Source organism: Dryobates pubescens, chromosome 17, assembly GCF_014839835.1.
Source record: "Dryobates pubescens isolate bDryPub1 chromosome 17, bDryPub1.pri, whole genome shotgun sequence".
Taxonomy (NCBI): Eukaryota; Metazoa; Chordata; class Aves; order Piciformes; family Picidae; genus Dryobates; species Dryobates pubescens.
Window position 1 is genome coordinate 18,250,054 of NC_071628.1, and position 18,883 is coordinate 18,268,936.

Below are 18,883 nucleotides of genomic sequence, written 5' to 3' on the forward strand. Positions count from 1 at the left end.
AGGAGACAACTTATAGAGGGTTCTGCTATAGGCATTTTCTGTTAAAATTGGATATATCTTGAGTTATGAAAATATAAAATATAGAGGGCTGAATGTAATAGTCAAGTACACCTATCTGCAATACAAGTGCAACAAAAGGGGTAGAAAACATGGGTAACTCATTGTGGCTATCTCACTGTAGTACCTACCCACAACACAATCTACAAAGCACATTCACCAGACGCCATTTCTGCCAGTATCATGTTACCAGTCAGTGTAACAGAACAAAGAAGTGTCAAAACCAGTGTTAGTTCAGGGAGTAGGTAACGCCAACTAGTGATGTGGTGAAATGTGACAGCCCACACTAATCCTGTCCAGGTACTGAAAAGGTACTACTGCCCTGGCCTAGTTCTATCTCAGGAAGCAATGCAAAGTATTCTATGCATACATGTTTGAGATGAAGTAGAACTTCCCAAAAGTTTAACTGATACAATTGTTCTTGAACAGAGAAAATTTTGAACACCAACTTGAAGCAGTCCTTACTGCAAGAGGTTTAGGAATGAACAATGGCAAAGCAGCACAACTGAATAGTTCCATTACCATAAAGGGAAGTCCTTATGATAAAGGCATGAGAAAACCAACTAAGCTGGTCTAAATTTGCCTGAAAAAATGGGCTGGTTGCAGTACAGGAACTGAGGTACTTGGCTATCTATCACTGGGACTGCTCAAAGAAGTATGTTCTTTCTCTCCAAACAGTGATAATATAGCCTAAGTGCATGAAATTGGTAGTTGTCAAACAGTTTTGGACTCACCTCACAAAAGGTCATAATCCACACTGTGCGCTGACAGTGATCTACAGTACACTGTTACTGCAATGTTAAACCGAACGAGAAGCCTCTAGTTTGAAGTAGCACCTGGGTTAATCTAGTCCAGGTAAGAACAGCCCCACAGGTCCTGGCCTCTGCACAGACAAGTATGTGTCACTAGGAGCAAGGGTAACAAGATACCAATGGACCACAGGAGCTCTTGCATGGCTTTCTAGAGACATGGACAGAGATTTGTGGGAAAGAAAGGCTTTCAAAAATCTGTAAGTTTTTGGGTTTTTCTATCTTAAAAATGCCAGAGGAGCAAATAGCTGAATGTATGTGGACCTCTATGCAGATATGAACTCCAGCTATGTAATCAAACTCCTTTGAAGCTTCTGAGTGTGGTTCATTGCAATTCAAATAGTGAGAGAAATAAAAGTTCCATCCCATTGCCAATTCATTACAGTAGGAGCCTTCTGGGTGCATCCACAGGAAACCACCCCTTACTTTGATGGGCAGACTAGTGAAATTCATTTAAGAAAGTCAGTGCCCAGGACATAAAAATAATCTGGAGAACAACCATGTGATTTATTTGTGTGATAGTTCTGAGTCACAAGTGGTCTGGTAGAGCCATCAAACTCACTGCATGAAGTATGGCAAGACTTAGATCTAAGATGCCAGAAATCATATACAACAGACTTCAGGACTAAGCATAAACCCACGTCACTGGGTTCTACATGGCGAGTCCTCTGCAGCCTTTAGTTCCCTGAATTTCAGATCTTTATTATCACTGATACAATGATGTCTCTCTGAATTTACAAAAAGGCTGAAGCTGTGCACCAGTTACCATTCACTGAGTACTTTTCTATTCAGAGCATGAAGCAGGAGAGGAAGAGGACTGTATTACAAATATCATTGCAAAGTAAATGATCAGAAAAGAACCTAAGTGTCAGCCATACCTTTTTTCCTTCAATCAAAAAAGAACTAAAACACCAGAAGTCCCACTTTGTATGGAAGATGAGATAGGACTTGGCCTCTACCATTTGACTTAGACTAAAGGTTATACAAGGTGATGGTTAACCTAACAAATTGCCATATGAGCCCAAGAGAGAATAGTTCTACAAACAGACAGAAGGCAAAACTGCATTTTGGGGTGGACAAAATTTATTCCCTTAGTGTTGCTTGGAAAAGTATTAAAATCCTTGTTTAAAACCAGCAGGATTTGTAAAGCTCACACCCTGATGAAGAGAGGTTGTAGACAAGCAGCTAATGAACCAGAATAGTTGGATAACATTGGTTGTATCAAGAAGAGTAAATGTCTTTCAGGTTTTATTTTGCTAGTTACATAATGAAAGATCTGCGTTTTTTCTGCATAATATTGCACGTGTCTGAACACCGAACTACTGTTTGATTCAGAAATGACCTAAGCACCTCTCATCAGCATGGCAGTTCCATTTCAGCTGAGAGAACACTTTTGTCACAGACTAACGCCAAGAAGGTGGTAAAATGTACCCAAAATCTTAAATAACACCAAGAACAACTAAATAGCGGAGACTGATCATGACTGATTTCAAAACCTGCACAATTAAAATGACTAATTAGGATGAAGTCTAAAGAGGAGGAATCTGATGTTTCAATGCATAATGTATCAACCTTGCTGGCATTACATTCAACTAATTAAGTCAAAATATCACTAGAAACGAGTGCTTCTTTACAGTCAGTTGACATTCTCATGTGCTATACACTGTGAACTTGGAAGATGAAGACATCATTCCAAAGCAGCCATGCGGACAATGTGTACATGCTTGTGAGAATGGTTTTTTGAAATGTTTTTGCAGAACTCCCACTCCATATAACTTAGTTTGGATGTGTTCTATGTACCGACACAGAACGAGCAGCAACCTCTAGATGTCTTGATGCACAAAACCTCTACCCTTGTCATTTGCAGTTGTTAGCAACTCAGACTTGAGTTGTAATTTTTGCATTTACACATTTATTTAAAAGTATTTTTTCCAAGTCATTCTGAAACTGTGAATTTTGATGTCTACTTTTGCTAGTCAGTAATAAAAAAATTCTAGGCAATAAGGGGAAAAAAAAATACTTATTGTGCACAACGCCAAAATGCCAAAGATGAACATTTACATTAATTCCTGCTCTATGAGAATTTGTCATAACAGAAATGAATTCTAAAAGACCTTCAACCAAAACTGAATGAAACCTCATACATATTTGCTAGCAAATGTAGCCTGCATTTTCATCTTGCCAATTATAGCGTATTGCTCCTTCTATTTTAATCCTTTCTTAATGGGCAAGCTTATCTTCCCATTATTCAGGGAACTTTTTAGTTCATGCTTCAGTAACTGCATGACAACTGATTAACAAATGGAGGAGCTACTCTTTGACAGTTCCCTTAGAACAGCACAAACAGAATTCTCAACACAGATGATGCCGGGACTCTAATTTCTGTCTCAACTAGATTAAAGGCCATATACGGTGAAGAGTAGCTAATCATCTAACACCACTGATGAATATATCTTTTTTCCATTTTAGGCCTGAGATACACATGACGAGAGCACTTTATCAGTCTGGCAAGGTTTAAGAGCGTATTTCCTATGCTCTTTTAGTCTGTGGTTGCTCTTTAATCTTCCCTACAAAATGTATTGAATACTGGAACTGGAGATGTGACTCCACATGGCACTGCTGTATACAAAATATATGGGGTGACTTCAGCTGATTTCCAGGTGGAGCGTTACAAACCACCACGTGCAGTCATTAGCCTCTATACAAGAGAGGCCCAAGACTGAGCTAGCATAAATACTGAATTACTTACCACCTCTAGAGAGGGTGGTCGCTCCAGGCCAGGGTTGAGCTCATGGGCAAGGCTGTGCAAGGAAGCTGTCTGTATAATGCCTGGCCTGCGGATATACAGAGGACTTCAGTCTCCTGTACTGTCAATCTCCGTCATCATGAGCTCAAATATTCACCAGAAATGTAAGGGTCAAATTCTGCCCTCAGATGCCTATCTGTAGCTCCCATATATGCATTCAGCCAAAGGAATCTGACCCTAAGAATGAGATTAAGCAGCAAGCCCACCTAAGCAGAGGAATACCATGAGCCTCTAAAACTCTGTGACATTTAACATGTGTGTCCAAACTTATACGTATCAGCTTCGCACCTGAAATTTGTAAATCGAGCAGATGTGTTTTGTAACTCTATATGGTAAGGATTCATAATCTCAAGTCAGATTATTACATTAATATTTTAAAACCAGGAATGAAGTAAGAATGAAATTAATGTAAGATATTATAATACCACTTCAACCCTAGAAGGTGCAATGAACACATTTTGAATGCATAACCCTATGAAAGTGCATCTATCTTTGTAAATTTTGTGCAGCCTAAGACTGCTTTGCTAGAAGGCCTTCACGAGACTAATAGGCTCGGTTTTATTTAGTCTACGGCAGTTTCAGATCCTGGCCAAGTACAATTCCTGCATTACTAGATTTCCAAACCTTCACAGTATCTGAAGAATCTCAACGTATCTCCTAGCTACAAATTACAACACTTGGAATTGTGCTTTTAACTCACTGCAGAGTAGATGAGAGTTGATCCCAAATGATGTCTTTGAAGATGATTCGGAATAAATGTGTACATAAGTAAATGCAGGCATCCACATCCATTTCCAAGGTTGTCATTTATGAGGATTTTTTGTTTATGTGGTTGAGAGCAAAAAACAATAATCTCCAAATTTTCATAAAGAGCTCCTTAAGCACAAGCACAGAATGATTTACCTTACAGATTAATAGATTAATGCATAGGAAGGGACAGAAGACTTTCAATTACATAATTTTAATCATATTGCATACATAACAGACAAAAAAAACCAACCCAAAACACAACATTCTTCTTACTCCTGTTTACAGGGTATGTTATTGATCAGCTAGCTGTAAGGTATACTTCCTAGAACAAGGAATTCTGCCTTTCTTCACAACTTTGCCCTCTGATTTAATACATATTGAAATGCACACACATATGCACTGTATATTCATTCAGATGACATTTTAGTTAAGGTCTGTAAATACTCCAAAGCAGAAAATCCACCAAAATTTTTAAACAGGCTACACAGACACCTTCTCAGGCTACACAAACACCTAATAGTCTGAGCACCACAGCACAGCCTAATATGAGTTCCATTTATAAGGGAAGACCAAATCAAAAAAGTATTACTTACATGTATGAGTCTTCTTTGTTACAGAAATACCTGTAGAGAACAAAGGACACCAATGTTAGCAAAGTGACCACTGACTAAATTCTTTTGACATATATTTCATCATTAAACTATTTTATTTCAGACACACAGCAGCCACTGTAAGAGAGCAATGAAAATTATAATGCTTTGTATATTAGAGGTGGGAGGATCCCCCTTCTTTGCATGCAGACTTTAATCGCATAATGCTCTTCTTATACCTCATCAATAAATGTTTCAACATGTATTGCTTAAATTTTGTGGCTGGAATGTACCAACACGCTGCTGTTTTAAAACCGAAGCTGATGGAAACTGAAAACCAATAAAAATCAAGAACACTATGGAAGCCCCCTTTTATTTTTTATGGTTAAAATTTTCCCACACTCATATTAACCAGTGAACATCAAACTACCCAGACAGAACAGATTTGAGCAGTACAACAATTCATTTACTATGCTATTAAGTTCAAGTAGTTCCTTGACTGCAAGCTGTAGCTTATGCTCATTAAAGCCAAATGAACAGCTCTCTCAATATGAGTATTACTTGCCATAATTTCAAGCCAGATGCAAATATCTCCAAGCTGTTAAATATATACTTTCTAGAAGTAATAAAGATGTTTTTATGCTAGATGGGCATGTGGCGTCAATCACCAATGATGGTCCAGTGCCAGTGAAATTTAAAAAGCATTTTAAAGCAAGCAACAGAGTGAACAGAATGAGGCAAAATTCATAATACCAAATAAAGATAAAATTAACTCTGTTAAATGTCATTGGAATTCATGCTTGAATACAAACAGTATTGTCTCCACTTTAGTAGATAACTGGTGCTGTACTCAGACCCCTTTGTATTTAAGCCTCACTCTCCTTGGGGGGAATTTTATGAGAAGAGAAAGAGGTTACTGGAAGCAGCACAAGTATTTGAAACATTTCATTTGTGATTAAGGCCTGTAATGAAATTTTCAAATTGGAATTGTTCAGCTGACTATTCATTAAAGAATTCATGTTGTGGAACATCTCAGGGAGGCAGTACATTACAGCAATTCAGAAAAATATATAGATACCTTATTTGCAAATTCAGAGCTAACTTCCAGAGCCAACAGTTTTCAAACTATTAATTGTTTCGGTGGTGCATAAACCCATAAATACATAGCCAACCCCAAATACATAGCTATCAGGTTTGATATAAACATCATCAGGATTTTTTTGTAATTACACTTGGCCTTTTAGTTTTGAATCACCAAGTTTTGCAAGTGTGATCATTGGAACCCTCCCCACTCCTCAGGCTAGGCATTAGGTCTCTAGCCTCAAACTGTAGAGCCAGGGTCAACAATAAGGAGAACAAGCAAAAACAAAAAGAAAACCTTTCAGTTATGTAAGTAGCTATTACAGGGGGAAATGAACCCCTTACATTCTTGTTTTGTAAGAGCCAGCTTTATCAGATTTTCATTCTAGCCCAGTCACCACTGGTTGGCTCAGAAAAGATGGATGGAACAGGGCAGCTGCATGTGTCACAGAGGTAAGCATTATTACAAGGACCATAGCTCAGGACAAGAAGAGGGACAGAGTAAGATGAACAGAGATCTGAAGTACCTATGTCAAAATGCACAAACAGTATCTTGTGCGGTCTTTTGCATGACTACGTAAAACCCTCTCTCTAGTTTTTTCTGAAGATCTCCCTTATCCTTTGACTCGGAAATTACAGCTGTCATTAGAACATCTGTTCTTTCACCAAGGCTGTTTGACATCTTGAGTGACCACTCAACAGCATGTTGAGCTTCTGGCAGAGTCTTCATCATCATGAACTGTCCTAAGATTCCCTCATCCTACCCTTGCCTATCTGGCCAGCTCCTACAATTTTAAGGATGCTATACAGATTGGGAAAAGGTCTTAAATCTGAACACCATTTGCAAAACTTCCTCTCCCAACACTATTGCTAATAAATGGATACATCAGTGCTCTTTCAGCATTATGGGAGCCATATGTGTACTCTTCTCAGGAAATAATACTTTCTGTAAAATCACTTTGAACAGAAAGTGCTTATGCTGTCACTTCTGATTACTCACAGCCTCTTCACAATGGGATTTGCCACAGCACAAAACAGTCTTAGCTGTATTCGCTGACTGAGGGCCTACTTTCCCCTGATACATGAAACAGTGATGGAAATATTAGTGCTTGTATTTTTCTACCTTTTTTTTTTTTTTTTAAATATGAGATGAGTGGGTTTTTCCAATCAGATGTTTCCATAATAATTACCGATTACCATCTGGTAAGGGCTTTTAGCTGGTTTATGCAGATATTTTTAGATAACCTTTCAAAACAAGAGCTTAGAGGTAGGCTTTTTTGCATCTTCTTCATAATTACATTGGTAGTTGCACTGAAACCAAAGCATTTTGCTTTGAACCTGTTGGTTTACTGTTACTAACTGCAATCTGGTGGAACTAGGAAAAATGTTGCCAATATTAGATTTAAATTAATCAGGAATCTTTACTTACTATAAAATGAGATGTGAATTTTTAAGAAGCCTTCCTTTTCACACCAGTAACTGTGTCTAGAAAAGCTGAGTAAAAAATGTACCAGCATATCCAAACAGTTACTTATAACCAGTGCTTTAAATATAGAAAGTATGCAACACATTCCTACATCATTGCAATTGGTTTTACTTTTAAAGCAGGAAGCCAATGATTTTGCTATTCAGAACATTGTTTGAAAACTATTTAAGGTAAAACCAGGGAGCTATGAGATCTTTGTCTTTCTTTCAGCCAGTGCTAACTCCCTCATGCAATATATATTTGAATGCCTTTCCTATGAGCTGTATCCTAGAAGTCTTACGCAGAAAACTCATCACTTCATCTGAAATGAACACAATCTCTTGAGACATTAAGTCAACAAGTCTAACATATACCATTAATTTTCTTCACAAGATGAGGTTTTATTAATTTGGATTGCTCTCACTTGGAAATATTTCAGGGACTGGACCATCAGTTTATGCAAATTTGAGTAGACACTACATAATAAAAGCCTAAACCTCATATACCACTGAAAGGCAAAGATTTCTTAATTTTGAGTAAGTGAAGCACAAAGATACTGATTCCTTCCAAAATCTTACTTAATGTAAAATCCTATATTTCAGTGGTCTTAATTTATAAATATGCTAGACTGGAGTAAAATGCAACCATTTGCCACTACTAGCACTATCCTAAACAGCCAGCTTTCCATTCTTATTTGACAAATAAAGAACTAAAGAGAAGAAGAAACAACCCTAACTTCAGTGTTGCTAATAGAGAAAGACTTCCTGGCTTCACCAGATAGACTTCAAAGTAAAGCAAAGGAAATGTCATGAAAATACCACAATATATCACTGCCATGGCTATCAGTGAGTGAAAGTTTCAGTTTTACAGTTATCACAGAATTTATCACTTCAGCACTGCAATTTGACATTCCTGATCATCAACGAATCTTAAAACAAATTAGCTTCTTGGAGTTTTCATTGTTGCTATGCAATGCTCTTTGCAACAACAAACTTTTTTTTTAATGAAAAGCATTCATACGCCGTTCCCTTTCCCCCTCCCACTAACAATATGTAATTTGCCATGATGGCTGGTATTTACAAAAATAGCTTTCTGGATGCAATGAACTTTGAAACGAGGATCTACCAACAGAGACAGGATATTCTTTTGCAAGCAGTTAGCCTGACTGACCTTCACTAGCCAGCTTCAAATGGAGATAACGTCTTCAAGTACAAAAAGAGACTCAGATATTTTATACACCATAAGCTATTTCTCACAGTTGCCCATAAAAATAAAGAAGCATAACGAAACTCTGCTTACTCCGTGAACCCAGATCCCTGCTGCTGTTGTACAGTTGTCAACTTCCCATATTTCAAGGGAAAAACATACTTTGATGTACAGAAAGATAAGTAAAAAGTCCCCTCTCTGGCAGAATACTTTACTCTGCAAAATACCAAAGGAGGATATTTTTGAGAGCAATTTTCTTAAACCTTCAAGGAAACTCTTCCTCAGAAGTTTATATGAATAAACACATGCCTCACTGGCAAAGCTCACAACTAATCCCAAGGACTTCTGCTCTGCACAATTGTGTTTCATTTATTTTTTGTGTCAAAATCAGGTGACTGACACTGGTCTGATGACAGTATGTCTGTGCAGATGGTCTAAGTGTATGATCCTTGCTCAAGTGGGTATCTGTATCCATACATATGCTTTTTTTTACTTTCTTCTACCCTCCTCCAAAGCCAGCATTACAGCTGTAGTGTGTTTTGGAATGTATTCATTTTATGATGGATTGGAATTCATGTGGGAAAAAAAATGTTAAAATTTCAAACTCTAAGCCTCCTGCCTGACATATTGTGTAAAATCAGAAAGAAAAATGTATAACAGGCTTGGATCCCACTGTGTTTCATCCTGTCGCTCCGCTTCTTTTTCACTCTGTCACTACACAAAGCTGGCAATTAAGGTGGAAGATTATATGTAACATTTGGGCACTTGCAGAGAACCTACCAATGCTGAATAATAGATTTGAGTGTATTCAGAAAGGAGTTCATTCTTTTAGAAACTTTAGTAATGGTTCATATTAAATCTGTAAGCGTCTCTGGCTTGAAGGAGTTCTGTGATCTTTGTATGCCATTGACCAAGGTGAAAATAACACACACAAGGACTGTAAATACAAGCTACAGGAATTTAACCAAACAAAATGATGATGCAAAACAGTGTCCTCATCTAGGACAGAAGAGCTGTTAAATGACAATCAGCACACATTTACAGAAAGTGCTCCAAGTAATTTTGGTTTTGATTGATATTGAAGCAACAATTTCCCCCTAATATCTAATACTCTGGACATCTGATCACATGCAACTCCTTCTTTCAAATCTATTCCTAGCTGTTTGGAAGCCTTAGATTAACACTTATTTGATACTGGACCAAATAGTCATCTTTTTAGGCAGGGTTCTCTTACACAGAAGTATTTACTAGTTGCTGACATCATATATGACTGCCGGCACAGAGTGCTGATTGGATTTTCTCTAATATGAGATTAAATGCTGAACAAATCTGGGGAAACTGAAAACAAAACTCAACTGTAAAGATAATGGTCTTACACCACTTCTTCATTCTTGTATAACCTCACTGCAGGTCCCTCTTTTGTCCTCACAAATAAACAGGGTCTTAGACCAGGGGAAATTAACTGAAGAATCTTCATTAAATATCCATTGTGTTCTTAAGTGACAAATGTTACCATGGAACATAAGGCCAGGGAGCAGGCTAAATATCTGCCCCACATTTGTATTTCAATCATTACAAGTCAAATTACTTCAGAACTATATGTAAGTGCACTTCCAGCATGAGTCTTTATAGGAAAACCATGCACCAGCTTTGTTTCAATGACTGTTAGTTACACAACTGACTGAGCAAATCCCAAAGGATTGCAAAATAGTCTTGTGGAGCAACAGTTACATTGACAGAATGCAGCTGAATGTGCAAAATTGCATAAATCCAAGCAAGTCCCTATAGTTCTTGAAACAGATTGCAGACATTTCTTACAAACTGTCAGAAATTCTTAGTATTGTATTTTTACTTCACCTGTGAGGCCTACCACAAAGCAACATTTTAGATAGTTTTCATAGTGACAGTGTCACAAGCACGGCAGACAACACCACTGTAAGCACTATACTTTTTCTCCCTTTTACACTCAAAGAACATTCTCCTCCAGCTACAGGCTCTGTCCTATCAGCACAGGAACAATTCCTTTAACTTGCAGTAAATACATGGGCAAGAAGCTCTGCAATGAGTGTAGTTTCCTAAGGGGAATCAGCTCTCAGATGTGGCCCTCTCTACCATTCGAGTCACTGACCACAATGCTACTTTCCTTCTACTTAGTCTGATCTTGGACAAAGAAAATATCCCAGCAGATATGAACATGAAACAAGTAGCACCATTTTTGCAGACCCCCAGATGGTTGATATTGGGAAGAGTGAAACAGCACCACTGGTAAACGCAGCAAGTTTGGCACATATATGCTGGCCACCTTTACTTAGCTGCTCTCCCAGACCTACCATATCACACACCTCATCCCAGGAATACTTTGAAGGTCATTTTGAAGCAACATTCTATGCTCTTACACAAGCCTTTGAGGCTGTCATGTTCAAGACTACAGACTACTTAACATTTAAAACCTTGGGCCAGGCCTCAGAGAGTTCATGGTACTTTCACAAACCCCAGAAAATTATCAACAAATAAAACTCAAGGGTGGGAGCTACCTTCCTGTACGGTAACTCAGACCAACTGTTTCCAGTCATTTCTCCAGGTGCATGGAAATCTAACTGTCCTTAGAGCAAAACTGAAATTTTCAGAGAGGCCCAGGAGCTGAGACATTGGCTGAGATAGCAACCACAAGGCTGCAGCCGTCCTGATTACACCAGTTCTCACCTAGAGGCAAGTCCTTCAAGATGGGAGATAAGAGAAGCCTCAGTGCCCCAATTCTGTGTCTTCAGGTAGCTAGAACTACGAATTGAACATTTTCACACAGGTTGCCAAAGCTCTTTCACTTATGCAGACCAAACCAAAATGAAACACGCCCCAGCAACTATCAAATGTGCAGCCGTAGTCCTTGTTACTTACATTTTGTGCAACAGTAATACTGCAAAGCTAAATGCATTGGACTATGATTTGAAAAGATTTCATGGATATTCTTATGTCAGGGAAGGAAAAACAATGGGTTTCTATTTAGAAGACATTTTAAGATATATTTTTTCTTCTTATTGTACCCTATAGTATCCTTCAGTAAAATCTTTTGCATTTAAGAATATATTAATTTATCTTCTGTGCTCTCACAGATGCTACAGGAGGCAAATGATTAAATCCTCTTAGTGTATCAATGAGTGGAAAAAAGCTCTTCTTAAGTTGTCTAGAGTGGAATATGATCACAAAACTCTGGAAATTATATACAACCCCCCAAAACAAATAAATTTCCTTAGTTCATGAGATACTGATCCGTTCAGTTTCTAAAACCACATCCAGTGAATACTGGTGACTGGAGTGGACTATCTGCTTTTACATATACTGTTTGGCCCCTAGCATTCAGTAAAACAAGTTACAAATATTTACCAATTACAGAACCCTGTCTTGTTGAGCACTGAGGAGTTCATAGTGTATTGGACCCTACAGAGTTTCATATAGCAGAAGTGATTTGGAATGGCATTAATATGCCTCAAAAGATGCTCTTAATTTTATGGAATGCAAGTACATTCTGCAAAACAGACTCCTGCACGAGCTACAAACTTCTCACCCAGCTGCCCTTTCTGTAGCTTATCTTCTAGTCTAAATAAAACTATTAGAAGTGTTCACTCACAGATGTCTGTACACACCCTGGAAGTATCTTTGTTCAGTTCTGTCTCACACAATTATGTCGTATTTCTTTGTACTTCTTTTGAAGAAGTATCAGCAGTTGCAATGTCAATTTCTTCCATCATACACATTTCCACTTTGTGTAATTATCTGCATTAAAACTTATTTAATATCACTTGAGATGGCAGTGACTTGTCAGCATCAGGTAGGCTCCTTGTGTCACTGACAACAAACCTCCAGGATTCTTCAGATAAAAGGAAACAAATTCTATAGAGTCATTTTATGAAGTATACTTTTAAATGACTGCATGTATGTACAGACCTCATTCTTTAAATTAAAACAAAATCTAAAAAGAAATTAAAATACTCTTCTTTTACAAGAGCCTACATCAAAGCTGGCAGCCAAAACACCTCGTTAGGTATGCTGCAGCGTGCCCTGTTGGTTAGTTACATCGAAGTTCTCCCTCCTTTTGGTCTTAGTCAAATATATCCACTTCTCTTGAAATAAAGGGATCATCAAGACTGATGATCTAAATCTAAAAACTGATGATCTAAATCTAAAAACTCATTACCAATTCAAGTGTCAATATAAACTGCCTGGTTCTCAGGAATGACCATGAAAAGAGAGAGTATTCACAGATGAGTTTTTTAAATAAGCAAAATTTACCTAATTAAAAATTGTATAGAACAATTCTTCTAACACCTTTCTATAAGCCTTTAAATTTGCATACTCATAAGAGCTAATTACCTACATTCATGTATTCAAAGAAGAATAATTCTTTTGCATGGCCAAAGAAAAATACTACTTGTTTTTGCCCCTTGGAGCCAGTGGCAATTGAATACAGCAAGTAATTTCTGCCAGATGAAGTCCTTATGGAAACCCTGGATTAGAGCATTAAGTACAGTCCTCATCTATGTCAGAACAAAATTTTCAGCTAATAACAGTTTTAATTTCTGGATAAAGTGAGGACAATGGAGAAAGATTATTAGTATCCCAAAGATGCCAATACAAAGGGCACCTTGCTACTAAGTTTTGCCTGCACCATATTCCAATCTCTTTAAGCAGTTCCTATTGTTCTAATACAAATGCTACTTAGTCAACTCTCTAATGATGGTCACTCCTAATAGCGAACAGATGCATCCACAGACTATTCAGAAATACAGCTCTGATGGCAGTAGAAAGGAACAAGTTAGATTGTAAAACAAGGATGAAAAAGAATATCAAAAAGTTACAAAGCAATTGGAACACGCTACATATTTTATCTGAAAGATGGCATTTTGACTACCCCAATCCCCCTTGACACAACATAGATACAGCTTCTCTGCTGAGCTGAAAGAAATGGCACAGAAGAAGGATGCTATCAAGTGATTTATCAAGCCCATTTGCTCTGACATATAAGTCATTTTGGGGGATATCCAATCCAAACATAGGCACAATAAAGTCTGGGCTAAATTTTGAGAACAAGCAGGAATATCATACAAGGTGATATGCTTGCAAGCTATAAGCAATTTTTTTGGTCAGTTCCCTCTTTAACTTACAATCAACTAGTAAAATTACACTTTATCAAGTAACTTCTGTGACTGACTATAGGGAGAGTTGTAATGTTTGCAAAACTGTGAGGGATTTAGTAGAAAAGAATGAAAGAAAAATTCATTCATGCAAAGTTGGAAATACTAAGATCTGTCGAAACACAGGCAACTCTACCCTCTACCATGGATATTTTTTGTGTTTTCCTTGATGTTACCAGGCTGACTTTTTTGGAGTACTTCACATCATCAAGTTAATGCTTATATATCCTCAAAAACCCAAGCACTATCTGCAGTTTACAGGCAAAGAAACCAAAACCGAGTAGCTAAGTAACTGTAAGTCATGTATTTTTAAACTGGATTGCCTGGCTTATAGCAGCAATCTTGATTCAAAAACTCTCCAAGTAGAGATTTCCTCCTGCACCTTTCACAATCAGTTCACGACTTCATCAAAATGACTGAGAAGAAAAGCTGTACAACATGTCTGAAGACCAGAATTTTAATGCTGCATCTCATCCTGTAACTCACGTATATTTTAGAACAAAATTCAGGTCTCCATTCTAAAAATAGTTCATGCAATAATGTGCTGTGGTCACATTATTACACATATATGAGCTAAGATCTCATCATGAATACACAGGAAATAAATGTTTCCTAGAGGTATTTCAAATGATATGACAGTATTGAGAAGATAATTCCGCACCGACTACAAAGAATCCACTGTTCTGTTGTGGATTTCTACAGGATTTAAAATGGCAGCTGTCTCCTAGGAGCGAGTTTTCTCTGTGCTGCAAGCCCGTTCAAAATCATGAAGGTGACTTACTAAGCTGACTTAGTTTCTTGGTTTACCCCAATGACTTTCATCTACTTAAAAACCTTGGATGAGTTTGGCCCATTGTGCATCAAAGAACGCTAAATTTGGATACCAGTTTCTTACTGCACTTGGAGGGCAACTTTAAGTTTAGTTGAAAGATCATAAATATTTTTAAATGAAGAACATAGTATTTTTGATCCAGAAAAATTGATTTCTTATACATTATCTTATCTAACCCAACTGAAAACTTCAGCTGCACTGTGCTTGTACATCTGCCTTTCAGTGTGCTTCTGAGAGTGACTTACAAAAAACCCACATTTTCCAAGCACTTTCCTATCATGGTAACTTTTTTTTTTTTCTTTAATTTTATTTCAAAATATACTAAGGTTGAATCTCAACTTTTCATTGCTTTGCTCTCCTGAGGAAAGAAAATAAGATTCTATTATGTCACCTTCATCTGCTTTGATGAATGAGGAGAAAATAGGGAGAGGGAAGGATCTGTACTAGAAGTTCATGCAAAATTTGAGACTTGAATATAGCACAAGTAGCACTTCAGACTCCTTCAGAGCTGAGACCCCTGGAGAGCCGAGTTTAAATCACTAAACTTATTTCAGGAAAAGGGAGAACACTCTGGAGAAAAGTCTGTCGACTCCAGCAAAATTAATAAACTGGTTGTTCCTGATGTGAACTACATTTCTCGACAGGAGTTTGACAATTTTCTAATTCGCTCGTACTGCACTTGTTGCTCTTTTTTAACAGTTATTTAATGTTACTTCACCACAGAAGTACTGAAATTTGCCAAGTTTCACTCAGTTTCAGTGCCATCTATAAGTGGTAAAGGAAAACTATGACTTCCCTTAATGTCAAAAAGGGCAACCCACTCTTTACCCGTTTAAAATGCTCACATACACAAAAAAATAACATTTATTCTCCATTAGGTAATTTTGCTTTAAAGAAATCAGAATTAATAAATTGAAACAGATCTCAAATAAAAAGAGAAGGGCTGGTTGTCTTGTCTTCTATGTGCTAAAAATCTAAATAGAATGAATGAATTTTTTTTCCTCTAACTGCATTCATCTAGCATCACCCCAAATTTGGATGGACACCCACTTTTTAGAGTTATTTTCTCATTAAAGGCCATTGCTGTTTTTGCTTCCATCTGTTTAGGGTGCCAGCTGTTCAACAGTGCTCACTGCACTGGTTATGATGGCTGCAAATGTACACTACAGTCAAAATCTCAGCAGACCCCAGTACTCCAAGACTAGTGGAAAAGCTTAGTTCCTTTGCAGAGACAATTACGTTCCAGGATTCAAATACAGCTTATTATACATTTCTATGTTTTAAGAGAGAACAAAAGATGTTAATATCCCCTTGATCCAAAGTATATTTTAACATGTATATAATAAAAGTGCATATGAGATGCCTGAATTGCACTAAATAAAGGCATAAACCAAACTAGAATCGAGTTAGCTTTTTGTAACATACTAAGAAGTGGTATTCACCATCTCAAAAATAATATGCTGAATCAATGTCCCAAAAGTCATAGTTACTTTGCAGCATGAAGGCTCTTTTTATTATTTTAAGATAAGGTTTTGTTTGCTTTAACTACTCAATTGCAGTGCACAGATGTCACCCCAATGCATTTTTCACTTACATTATGGCTCTTGCGTATCTGTAATTGTATGGCAAGGTTAATATATTTCCCACAACTTGGGATCTAGGAGCACCTTTCCATTACATAAGAACGATGTTCCATTAGGAGATCAAGAGTTTCTTTTAAAGGCTCTACTCAAATGTGGGAAAGTATCTGCTGTAGATAGATGGGAGAAAATACCATGTTAAGAAGTGTCCTACAATACTGTGTAGATATATGTACTGTGCACAAAACTCATTATCACACCACAGCTATAATCACCTGAAAAGTACAGTTTGGACTCTGCACTTGTTAATCCAGTCTTCTATCAGCTCTGTTAATGGGTAAATGTGTGTTCCTGTTTACAGTGTCTGACAGTAAATGTGTGTTGCATCCACCATTCCAAAGCCTCCTACTACAATGCATGAAGTTGTCCGGCACCCACAGGTTTGTGGAATGTGATTTGCAAAGCAGCCCACTGCCTATCAAGTTCCAAATCATCTGGGCTGTGTTGATCTTACCCATTCCTTCCTTCAGATCTGAATGGCTTATTGCTTATTATACATGAAATCGAATGCATCAGAGTTCTTCAAACAACTATTTACCACTTTCAATATGTACATCAACTTGGCACAGAAAAAAATGAAAGTTAATTTTAGATACAAGCCCCAAGCAAAAATCCAGCTACCACACACGTTTCAGACTGACTTTAGCCTTTTTTTTCCCCTCTGTGAACTGAGCTCATGGAAGCTATCTGTGTCATGTAAATCTCTTCTTATACATAAGCCTGTGGGAAGAGACCTGTTTCCATGACTTCAGTGAGCTGATATGATTGACACAGCATGGGTGAACCTGCCACACTGAAGTTATGTGGTTAAGATTTCAATAGTATGCACTAAGACTTAAGGGACCTGTGCTCACATTCTGGTTTTGTCATCAATTCCTCCAATGACTGCAAAATTCACTTAATTTCTATGAATTGCAGTCTCCTGCAAACAAAATAGATGAACTGAGACTGTTTCTTCCTCTCTTGCCCAGTCACTTCATGTGGTAATGGGTCCCGATTCTCAGTACAGATTTGGATCAACACTATTCATGAGTGCTTTTATTTATTAAAAATATTCACAACAATGAAAATATTTATTTCTGGAACATGGAGGAATTTGATGAAAATAAATTACTTTTAAGTCTACTCTGTACTTTATAGCAGCACCCACCACACCTATCAGACACTATCTCTAACCACATTTAGTGAGAAAAATTAGTTTCTTAAACTTTCTGCTACAGAACAAGCTTTTATGAATGCTCAAAAGCAATGTGAAGATGTGTAGCAGTTTTTTGTTTTTAAAAAAAAAGGGCATGAAAATATCCAAATAATCCCCCATTAGTTATTCTCAGGGCTCCAGGGAAATTAAACAAGGGTGGGAAAAAGGCATAACTTGACTCCTTTACATACACAGCTCAAATTTACAGCATTAGTTATTGAAGCTCAAGGGAAGAAAATTGAGCACTGGTCTGTAAACTCATTCCAGTGACATCACTGCCAGGATTATTTTTTGGGGATGGCTTGTGTAGAGGGTTGGGAAGAGAAGGCAAGGGACTGAAAAAGAGAGATTTGATTATGTTTGAGTTATTTCGATTTGAAGATGCTCTTAACTGACAAAATAGAAAGAATCTTATCTGAGAAGGAATTTCACTCAGCTGCTTTAAAAATCCTCCATACATACTGAAAGTCAGCACATTCCCTGGAGGATCAATTGGCTTGACAAACTCTAGACATCCTCTACATCATCCTAAAAAATAAAAAATAGTATTTCCATATAAAAACTTTCTCCAGGCAAAAGCATGACATGCAAGGGTTTGTCCTGGGGCAATTAAAAAAGAACTTCTTATAAGTAAATTTAGCGCTCACGAAAGTTGCTGCATTGACAACACTCGATACCAAAGGGCTCTCTTTAATCCAACAAACTGCAGCAGGGCAAATGTCTCTTCTGCTACCGTTCTTTATCTCACAGTAGGATGAACTAGATCTAATGGGGGAATGCAGGGAGGGAGAGGAAACTTAGTTCTTCAGGCTCATTCAAGAAGAAAACACTTTTAACTCACAAGCTGTCTCACTGATTTAAAGAAAATTCTCATCCAAATATCTGAAATGCTTAAATGACTTCCTGCCTTTTCAGCAGTGAAGTATTGCTCTCTGCTGAAAGGGCCAAGATGCCTGCCAACTACAGAGTCAACAATAGCTCAGAATGGAGCTATTTGGTACACAGGTGAAAAGCCAGAAAGAAAAATACAACTGCTTCAGGAGATTTCTGATTCCCTGCACTAAAACACTGAATTCATCTAAGATATTCTCTAACAGTAGTCAATATCATCAAAGCTGATCTTCTTGAATACTGATACAGAATAGTATTCATAGACTTTTTATATAAGGTTATAATTTTTGCACTGAATTTATCACTGTATTTGAACACCACACATCTATACAATTATCCCCAGGCAGCAGTAACACCCACAGAATTATTT

General features: G+C 37.4%; 1 protein-coding gene across 2 annotated transcripts in view; it reads right to left on the reverse strand.

The window, feature by feature from the left end:
• The window catches only part of RORA (RAR related orphan receptor A), a 361,957-nt gene that overhangs the window by 104,213 nt on the left and 238,861 nt on the right, over nt 1-18,883 (reverse strand). For both annotated transcript variants that reach the window (XM_054169268.1, XM_054169266.1), the window contains exon 2: nt 5,016-5,045. In XM_054169268.1, coding sequence (XP_054025243.1) covers nt 5,016-5,045 — 30 coding nt within the window. The remainder of the gene's footprint in view (nt 1-5,015; nt 5,046-18,883) is intronic.